At 48.2% G+C, this 10,664-nt stretch overlaps 1 protein-coding gene across 1 annotated transcript in view; it reads left to right on the top strand.

Annotated features, from left to right (window-relative positions):
* Positions 1 to 5,604: 5,604 nt before the first annotated feature.
* Positions 5,605 to 10,664, top strand: part of ARL2 (ADP ribosylation factor like GTPase 2) — a 28,515-nt gene continuing 23,455 nt past the window's right edge. Inside the window, exons 1-3 of the mRNA XM_033957005.1 lie at positions 5,605 to 5,838; positions 7,764 to 7,874; positions 8,125 to 8,287. Of these exons, the coding sequence (XP_033812896.1) occupies positions 5,774 to 5,838; positions 7,764 to 7,874; positions 8,125 to 8,287 (339 nt within the window). The 5' untranslated portion in view covers positions 5,605 to 5,773. The remainder of the gene's footprint in view (positions 5,839 to 7,763; positions 7,875 to 8,124; positions 8,288 to 10,664) is intronic.

Here is a 10,664-nt window from a genome sequence, read left to right as displayed (position 1 = left end):
GAGACGCTAGCCACCAGTGACCATAACATGGTATGGTTTAACCTTAAGAAAGGCTTCCCTAGATCACAAACAAAAACAAGGGTACTCAATTTCAGGGGCACTGACTTCGCACGCATGGGAGATTTCATCTACCAGACGCTGCAGGTTCAAGAAGTAACTGATAATGTGGAAGCTATGTGGACAACCTTGAAATCGATCCTTCATGAGGCAACTATCCGCTACATAAAATCGGTAACCAAACAACAAAGAAAAAGGAAACCCCAATGGTTCACAGATGAGGTATCATACCTTGTCAAGGAGAAGAAAAGAGCATTTCTATCATACAAACGCATGGGGGAAAAAGAAGCAAACATTGAATACAGGACAAAGTCTGCAGCGGTCAAAACAGCAGTCAGGGAGGCCAAACTTCGTATGGAAGAAACTCTAGCGAAGAACATCAAGAAAGGGGACAAATCCTTCTTCAGATACATTAGCGACAGGAAAAAGAACACAAACGGGATAGTACGCCTTAGAACGCCAGATGGGAATTATGTGGAAACTGATTCCGATAAAGCCAAACTACTGAATGATTACTTCTGTTCAGTCTTTACCTGCGAGGCACCAGGGCACGGCCTCGGCTGGATGCAAAGCAAAGCATGGATGACCCATTTCAGAAGTTTGAGTTTACACCAGCTGATGTTTACCAAGAACTGTCAAGACTCAAGGTGAACAAAGCCATGGGACCGGACAATCTGCACCCAAGAGTGCTCAGAGAGCTATGCGATGTTTTGGCAGAACCGTTAGCCATGCTCTTCAATCTCTCCCTAAGTACGGGTAGAGTCCCCCTGGACTGGAAAACTGCCAATGTTGTTCCTCTGCACAAAAAGGGTTGCAGAGCGGAGGTTGCGAATTACAGACCAGTAAGTCTCACATCAATAGTGTGTAAACTCATGGAAACTCTACTTAAAGGGAAATTGGACGCGATATTGGATGAGGGGAATCTGAGGGATCCCTGTCAACATGGATTCACTAGGGACAGGTCATGCCAATCCAATCTTATCAGCTTCTTTGACTGGGTGACAGGAAAGCTAGACTCGGGAGAGTCTCTGGACATAGTGTACTTGGATTTCAGTAAAGCGTTTGACAGTGTCCCACACCCGTAGACTATTAAACAAGATGAAATCGATGGGGTTAGGTGAGAAACTAACGGCATGGGTCAATGATTGGCTGAGTGGAAGACTTCAGAGGGTGGTGATCAATGGCACCCTCTCTAAGACATCGGAGGTGACTAACGGAGTGCCGCAGGGCTCAGTCCTGGGACCATCCCTTTTTAACATATTCATAAGGGACTTGACCCGAGGGCTTCAGGGAAAAGTAATGCTGTTTGCCGACGACGCCAAACTGTGTAATATAATAGGTGAAAGTGATCTCACGGATGGTATGGCGCAGGATCTGATCAAGTTGGAAAACTGGTCCTCGACATGGCAGCTGGGCTTCAACGCAAAGAAGTGTAAGGTGATGCATCTCGGCAGCAGAAATCCATGCAGAACATACACCTTGAATGGAGAAACACTAGCTACGACCTCAGAAGAACGGGACTTGGGAGTAATCATCAGTGCAGACATGAAGGCTGCCAAACAAGTAGAGAAGGCCTCATCCAAGGCAAGGCGGATGATGGGGTGTATCAATAGAAGCTTCGTCAGCCATAAACCTGAAGTCATAATGCCACTGTACAGAACCATGGTGAGACCTCATCTGGAGTACTGTGTGCAATTCTGGAGGCCACATTACCGTAAAGATGTACTTCGAGCTGAGTCAGTCCAGCGAATGGCCACTAGGATGGTCTCCGGACTCAAGGGTCTCTCATACGAGGAAAGACTGGGCAAGTTGCAGCTCTACTCTCTAGAGGAGCGCAGGGAGAGGGGTGACATGATTGAGACATTTAAGTACGTCACAGGTCGTGTCGAGGTGGAAAACGACATATTCTTTCCTAAGGGACCTTCAGTCACAAGGGGGCACCCGCTCAAACTCAGAGGAGGGAGATTTGGTGGTGACACCAGGAAGTATTTCTTTACAGAAAGGGTGGTGGATCACTGGAAAAAAACTACCGGTGCAGGTGATCAAGGCCACTAGCGTGCTCGACTTTAAGAATAAATGGGACATCCACGTGGGTCGAGCAGCACTCTGACTTAATGGGGTGGGACAGTGGAATGGGCAGACTTGATGGGCTATAGCCCTTTTCTGCGGTCATCTTTCTATGTACCATTTCCCCCTCCCCTCCAGTGTGCAGCACCTTTCCTTTCCTGCCAGGTCCAGCAGCATCTCTTCTCCCTTCCCTTTCCCTCCCCCTTGTCCAGCAGCACCTCTCCCTCTCTCCATGTCTACCAGTACCTCTCTTCCCTTTCCCTCCTCCCCTGTCCAGCAGTACCCCTTTTCTTTCCCTCCTCCCCTGACCAGTAGTATCTCTCCTCTCTAGCGGCAGCTCACTGTGCTTTTAACTTCCCCACCCAGCTGTCGTTAGCATTAGTTTAGACGCAGTTCCATCAGGCAGTCTTGGAGCCTCTGCTAGGCCGGCCCGCCTTTGACGAAAGAGGAAGTTGCATCATCGAAGCGGATTGGCTTAGCAAAGGCCCCAAGGCTGTCTGATGGAACCGCGTCTAAACTAATGCTAACACCAGCTGTGGCGAATTTATATGCACACTGAGCTGCTGCTGCTGGTCCGAGGGTGGGGAGAGAGAAGAGAAAGGCAGGAGTCCCGGTAGATACGCGACAGCAGGAGGATCCAATTCAGAAAAAAATGTTCGATTCAATTCAGCCTATTGAATCGATTTTTCAATTCGATTTTCCTGCCCAATTGAGTGTTTTTTGGTTTTGTTTTGTTTTCAAACATCCTGATGGGTTTATTTTATAGCCTCTTCACCCACCCCACCCCCTTTGCCCTACCCATACTGGCGCTGTGGTGTAAACAAAATAAACAAAAATAGACTTCCTCTCTGTCCTAGCTCACTTTCCCGGTCTAACACCAGCTCTAGCAGGATACACATTTCAAATCTGGCATATTGTAATCACAAAACAGAAACAAATTATTTTTTCTACCTTTTGTTGTCTGGTCATTATTCAAATCATATTGGTCCCCAGCTCTAGTTTCTGTTTGTCTTCTGATAACTTGCTTGTCAGTATCTCCTGCCCATTTGTCGTTTTCTTCTTTCTCCGTACTAACCATCCATCTTCCATCTCTGTCCTTCCCTTCTCTCCCATGAAGGTCTGGCATCTTTCCTTTTTTTAATCTCCATCCTTCTTTGTCTCCATCCCTGCAGCTGCAACGATGGACCCCATCACCCCCAGATTCACCATCTCTTAACTACCCTTTCATCCTGCATCTCTCCGTCCACCATCCCAGGGCCCATCATCTCTCCCTTTCTCTTCACAACTACCCTCCTATCCAGTATCTCTATCTGCCCCCTTCCACACCATCCCTTATGTCCAACTTCTCTCCCTTTCTGTTCCTTCCGTCCCTCCATCCCATTGTCCACCATCTCTCTCCCTCTCCAATTTTAGACCCATTATTTCTTCCCCCCCCCCTCAGTCCGGCATATGCATGTCTCTTTGGACCCCTCCCTCCATGTACTTCTATACCTCTGGCTTCCCTCCTGGCCTCCCAGTCTCACTTTCAAAGCTAATTATGGCAGCCTGCAGAGGATCGTCGGTGCTGTAGCGATCCTAGTAGGCTGCCGTCAGCCTCCACAGCATGTTCCCTCTGCTGCGGTCCTGCCCCTGACGTCAGAGGAGGGGTGAGATCATGGCAGAGGGAATGTGCTGTGGAGGCCGACGGCAGCCTTCTAGGATCGCTACAGCACCGGTGATCCTCTGCAGGCTGCTGTAATTAACTTTGAAAGTGAGACCTGGAGGCCAGGGGCAAAGCCAGAGAATGCTAGAGATAAGGGGGAAACATGCCGCCCTTCGGGGGGCCCCCTAAATCTGTGGAGCCAAGGGTATCCAGCGCTGGCGCCTATGTAGCACTTCCCAACTGACCCTTCCCCATCGCCCCCTAAAGCAGGAGCAGCAGCAGACAGTCAGCAAGAGGCAACGCTTAGGACAGGTTGTTCACTGCCAGAGCGCTGCCACTCCTGCTTTCGGAGGCCCAAAGGTTTGGAGAGGAGGGTTGGTCACAGAATTGGCGAGCCCGATTTTTTTAGAAAACGAATCGGTTCAATGAATCGATTCGAATTGGACAGCACAATGCAGTGCTGGCACTGTACCGCATAGGCAAGTCAGCTTGCAGGCGCCTAGCTTCCTCTTCACTGTGTTGTGGCACACTTGGAATCTCAGGAGGCACACAGTTTGCGATACACTGACCTAGACACTACCCCCACTGGCAGTCAGTGGCATAGTATGGGTGAGCAGCACCCAAGGTGTTGGTGTCCCTTCCCTTTCTCTGTATTGTTTTAATTTCTCTGGCGTGAGCAGCATGCCTCCATCCATGTCGGCTTGCCCTTTGATATCACTTCCTAGGTGCAGGTCCTAGAAGTGACAGAGAGAATGCCGATGACATGGGCAGCAACCTCGCACTGGGGAAGTAAAAAAGGTAACAGGGAAGGCAAGGGATGCGTACATGCAGCAAAGAGAGGAGCGGGGGAGGTCAGAGAGGAAGAGGGGGGCCATGCCCTTAGGAAGACCGTGCTGGGGCAGACTCTCCCCACTCCCTCCCCTCCTTACCAAGCCACTGCTGGCAGGAATGTATGATGAGGATTTATGCATAGCAGTGGTCTTCATTAAATTTTAATCTGGGGACACTTTGGATTCTAATGAGCTGAAGAAAAACCATTGAAAGGACGGATTGAGACAGTGAAAAATTAGGTTACTTAGCTCTGCTAATCTTTCTTGTAAATATCCTACAGTTTAAGGCTGGAAGAGAAAAATAACCCTATGGTGTAGATTCCACATGTACAAGAACTAGGTTTTACTTCCACTGAAAGCAATGAAAGTAAAACCCAGATGTCTCAATCCGTCCTTTTTCTGGAGCCATATGGTAACCCTACCTGCTGGAGCCAGTGCCCCCACAACCAAACTTCTCAAACTTCATTGGGTGTACCATCAAAGGTTATGAGCATTTCCAAATGCATTCTCTTTTGTCTATTCAGAAATTCCATGTCCTTCAAACACACTCTCCCCATCTACTTTTCCTTTTCTGTCCAGACGAAAGAGTAGAAGAACACCTGGCTCCCCACTGCATCCCAAAAAGTTAACGAGGACCGCCATTGCACCCCTCCCGGGCCTTGCATTGAAAAACACTGGCATAGAGGGTACTTTGGTACAGGCCACCTGGAGGGAAGGGAAAGATACTGGAGGGAAGGGAAAGATACTGGACTCAGTAGATTAACGTGCTTGGTATTGGACAGGAGTATCGTCAGCAGGCGCTGCGCGCGTCATCTCCTTGGCCCCGCCCAAAAAATTTCTGTCTATTCTAGCAGCTAGCGACAACTCTCCGTACTATGGACAAACAGTGGAGTAGCTGGGACGAGGCCTAAAAAGAGGCGCAGTTCATAGCTACCCAATCAAGATGTGGCGTGGTAATTGACTATCCCCGCGATGGACCAATAAAATTGTGGGTTTTGTTTCTCCCGCCCTCTCGGGAAGAAAGTTAAAAAAAAACGCAGTACGGCCAATCAAAGTGAAGATGTGTTTGTTGGAAGTCACGGTGGTAGGCCAGTGATGTTGCAGGGGAGGGACGGCCGGTGCATCTGACGATTTGGAAGTGTGGGGTGCATGACCGTGCGGATATTTCCGGGAGAAGATGGGACTTCTCGCCATCCTTAAGAAAATGAAGCAGAAAGAGCGTGAAGTGCGCATCCTCATGCTGTATCCTTTCACCTGAAGGGGAGGGAAGAGCGCAACTGCCCCTCCCCAGCATCTGGGTGAGGGTACGTGTGTGCCAAATTTTAGGGATTAATAATAACAATTGTTGGGGAAGGGAAAAAGTAAGCTGGACTGCAAAACAGGACTACTTCTCATGTGTATCTGTACAGTGCCGCGTACTCATGTAGGGCTGTAGAAAAGACTGAAATCATTGTCACGGTAGAGGCAGGGCAACGAAGAATGAGCGCCTTGGGTAAAGGTGTGACAACCCTAGACTATAGCTGTGAATTCTTTCTCTTTCATTTATTTATTTACTAGCTGATTACCCGGCGTTGCCTGGATATTTATTTATCCCAATCTTCCGGTATCGATAGACTTGTATTCAGTGATTACGCCAGGTAATTTCGTGGACATCTTCATTTTTAGCAGCAAGAATGGCCCTCTGTATGGGGCTGAACTTGAACTTAAAGGGCATTGGGAGTGTGTCAGTATTAGTCTCAGCTAGCCCGAAAACTAAGGGTTTACACATTATCTGTCGTTTTTTATTATTTTGACGTCACCCCCTTCTCACCCCCACGGTATTTTTTCCCAGATAGTAAGTCATATGTATACCAAGTTTGGTTGAAATCTGTCTATGTGTTTCAGAGTTATGCTGGAACATACATACACACACACAGAGATACATCTGATTTTATATACTGGTATATAGATTTTTTTTTTTTGTTGGGGAGCTAAGGCAGTCATATTGGCAATGGGGAAGCGGGACCAATTCTGCATTAGCACATTAAACATTTGAATGGGAGGGTGTCACCTTCCCATGCCCATCCCAAATTTAATTTAATGGCCCAGTTCTAGTTCTGATCCTGAGGAGAGGAGATTGTATTGAATCCTATCTGTCTCAGTTAATGTATTTGCTTGGAAATTGGGAAATGTAAGAAAGCTATTCTTTAGTACAGGGGTCCCTAACCCCCGGGCTGCAGGTCGCCGTCTGACAGCCAGGACATGAGAGATCTCCTCGCCAATATCTTTCTATCCCTCCTTCCCATCTCACACAGCAGAACCCCGCCAACTATTCCATTATGAGGCCGACATACCTCCGTTCTAAATAGCTGCGGTGGCAGCACTGAACAGGCTTTTTTTTTGCCTTTCCTCTGCTGCTGCGTCACTGATGACATCATCAATGATGCAGCGGCACAGGTAAGGCCCCGGCGGGGAAGGCAGTGAAGCAGCCTGTTCAGTGTTGCTGCCGCTGCTGTTTGGAACGAAGGTATGTCGGCCTCATGGTGGGAGGGTCAGCGGAGTTCTGCTATGCGGGATGGGATGGGAGTGAGAGATGGAAAGATGCTGTGCAGGAGGATGAGTTGGCAGGGTCATCAGGGTTCTGCTGCACATGGGGGATGGGAGGGAGAAATGGAAAGATGCTGTGCAGGGGGATGAGTTGGCCGGGTCATCGGGATTCTGCTGCACATGGGGGATGGGAGGGAGAGATGGAAAGATGCTGCGCAGGGGGATGAGTTGGCAGGGTCATCGGGGTTCTGCTGCACATGGAGGATGGGAGGGAGAGATAGTTAGGTGCTGCCCAGAGGGATGGTTGGTGGGGGTCATTAGGGTTCTTCTGCACAGGAGGGATAGGAGGAAGAGATGGAAAGATGCTGCACAGGGGGTTGGGTTGACGGGGTCATCGAAGTTCAGCAAGCTCAGGGCTCTCACTGATTCTGCTTTATGGTAAATTGTATAATTTCTTTTTACAATATTATTTCTTAATAATAATAGAAATGTAATGTATATTGTGTATAAAACTGCCCTACAAACCCGCCCTAAATCCTGGTCCCTGGAAAAATTTGCTTCTATAAAAGCGGTCCTTGGTGTCAAAAAGGTTGGGGAAGAGACTCATTTTTTATTTACTTCTTAACTGAAATTTATTCCAGGGGATTAGATAATGCTGGGAAAACCACAATTCTGAAGAAGTTCAATGGAGAGGATGTAGATACAATCTCGCCTACGCTGGGTTTTAATATCAAGACCTTAGAACACAGGGGGTGAGTTAAGGCCTCTAGCATACTTTGTCCTTTTGATGGCAAGGACATAAGAGCCACTAAGTGAATATTGGTGGTCATGTAACAGTTTTGTTTTTTTGGGGGGGTTTGTCTGCCTTTGATTGCTGGATTTTTGCCATGGTGTTCATTTCCCATTTCCCCAACCTCTATTAACTCACATAGGACTTCATGCTTAATATTCATTAGTGGTCATAATACAAAGCCATTTTCACTTTCTTTTTATTGTTTCTAGGTTTAAGCTGAACTTCTGGGATGTAGGTGGGCAAAAATCACTGCGCTCCTACTGGAGGAACTACTTTGAGAGCACTGATGGGCTTATCTGGGTAGTGGACAGTGCTGATCGACTACGGTTACAAGATTGCAGACAGGAACTAGCCAGCCTGCTGGTTGAAGAGGTAACTGAGCTCTTGATCTGCTGCCTGCCCTACTCCACCCAGTAACTATCATGGTTTCAGAAAGTATAAAATCTTCAAAATTCATTAAGCACAAAACTGTAACATGTCTAGGCATAGTCATTCTGCTCTGGGTTTCTGCATCTTTGAATATAAGGAGATACCTCTGAAGTGGTGCGAACTGCCCCTCTAGGGAAAGCAGTCTAAATCAGTGGTTTTCACACTTTTTTCCCAGCAAAAAACAAATACTTTTTCTTATAAAGGTAAAGGATGGTATCTGTTTACTATAGCCACTTTGACATGTAATAATGATTAAAAACTATTTTAAGGATAATATACATTTTACCTGGTGGAGGTGGGAGGAGGAATAATTTTATAACTGCCTTTTGTGTACAATCCCACTTTATTCCAGGACCAGTGGGTTATTTCCGTCTACCTGCCAGGATCTGTAGGAAGCTTCAAAACTTCAGAGGCTTTAACCCCCTACCGCTCATCACTGAGCATGCTCCTCATCTCACCGCTGTTGGAACTTATCTTTCTGCTCGTGTTTAATTTCGTGGAATTTTAGTATTTTTTGTTTGCAGTTTTCGCCCTCGTGCTGTGGAAGTTCCCTGCGGGGACATCTTGACTGCGGGAGATTGCAGACCTTTGGAAAAAGTCTGCTTCTGGAGGGTTCTCTGTTAGGCAGTAACCCCCTGGGCAGCCTGCACTTCAGATCAGGACTCAGGAACTGTTTCCTTGGGAGTTTGCTCACCCCAGGTTTGTCAGCTAGTAGGTTGAGCGCAGGCTGAGTGGTTCTGTGGAGACATGGCTGGGATCAGAACCAGACTGCGTACCTCTGCCAGGCATTTGCAAGGCATGTCCGAGAGTGGCAGAGGTCTCCAGCCATGAAGGTCAGGCCAGTGGGGCAGTCAGAAGAGGTGAAATCCGGATTTTCAGTTCTTTGAGGCATTTTCTGCTCTGTCTGCAGTATGTTTCCATTCAGCACATTTTACAGTGAGTACAGGCTGCGGTGTTCCTGTCAGCACATGTTTCTGTGAGTTCAAGCTAACAACTTGAATCAGAGATTTGGGGGGTCTTTAAAAAGGGGTTTTTAGGTAGTTGCCCTATGCCCGCCCCACCCCTAAAATCCTAAAACCTCTGTTTTTGAGGGTTATCTGTGATTATCCCGGGCTATTTTTAATCAAACAGGCCCTCAGTGGCTATCTTGGATTTTTCCAAATTTGATTTTGAAGTTATTTTTTATACTTGCCAGCTTCATTTTTGAAAGAAAACCACATAGATGACCTCCCCAGGGCAGGATGTCATGGATTCCACCAACATCTGTGCTGGTCACAGGGATCCCTGCTTTGGTGGACCAGGGTCTTTTTGCTTGCCTTCCGTCAGGGGTGATGGTTTCTAAGCCATCAGCGGCGTGAAAGGCACCAAAAGCTGTACACAAGTGAGGCAAACAGTCCTGCTTAGGTGGCTCCTCTGAGCATCTCCCTTGGGGTGCCTGTAACAAACCAGAAGCTCCCGCAGCCCGCCAGTGGTAAAGCCTGCACAAAAGCTTCTAACTCCTTCGGTTGGTCAAAGGATAGCTGCTTCCCATGATAGTGCAGGCTCACTCGAGCGGGATACTGAAGGACAGCATGGAGGCCCCACTGGTACAGCACTGAACAAAACGAAGCCATCGCTCTCTGCTTAGCCGCCACCGCTGAAGAAAAGTTCTGGAACAGGAGCACCGGGCAATTCTCGTAGGTGAGCCGCTTACCCTCCCGATATTGGCGTAGAACCTGCTCCTTCTCCACAAAGTTGAGGAACCGCATGATCACCGGGCGAGGTCAATGTTCTCCCTCTCATCGCTGCCCAATTTGGTGCGCTCGCTCCAGACTCAGTTTTGTTGGGTCCTCGCCCATTAGGAGGGATCTGGGTAACCAGATTTCCAGCCAGGCGCGCAGATCACCGTCTTTTACCATTTCTGGTTTGCCCACTGCTCTTAAGTTGTTCCGTCGAGTTCGGTTTTCGCGGTTGTCCACGCTCTCCTGCAGTTGCTGAGCTGTACGTTCAAGTGTCTAAATACGAGTAGAGAGCAAGTCCGTGGCAGCTTTCTGCTGCACCATGTGGTCCTCACCTTGGAGCACGTGATTATTAAAGGTGCTCAAACTGTCCCTCACCTCCTGAAAGCTTGCCTGCAGCCCTGATATTTTCTCGTCCATAATGGCCATGAATTGTGTTTTTTAATTCGCCGACCACGTCCTCATGAAGAAGCACAGTAGGGGGCTGGACAGATGGCCCCGCAGAGGGCCCGGTCTCTGACACCATCTTGGCTACTGCCAAAGTAGAGGGAGCATGATGATTCCGTGCACCTTTATGTGGCATGCCCCGCAGGACAGATTTG

This window comes from Geotrypetes seraphini, chromosome 8, assembly GCF_902459505.1.
Source record: "Geotrypetes seraphini chromosome 8, aGeoSer1.1, whole genome shotgun sequence".
Lineage (NCBI taxonomy): Eukaryota > Metazoa > Chordata > Amphibia > Gymnophiona > Dermophiidae > Geotrypetes > Geotrypetes seraphini.
Note: the sequence above shows the minus strand (reverse complement) of the source record. Positions and strands in the feature narration are given on the sequence as shown.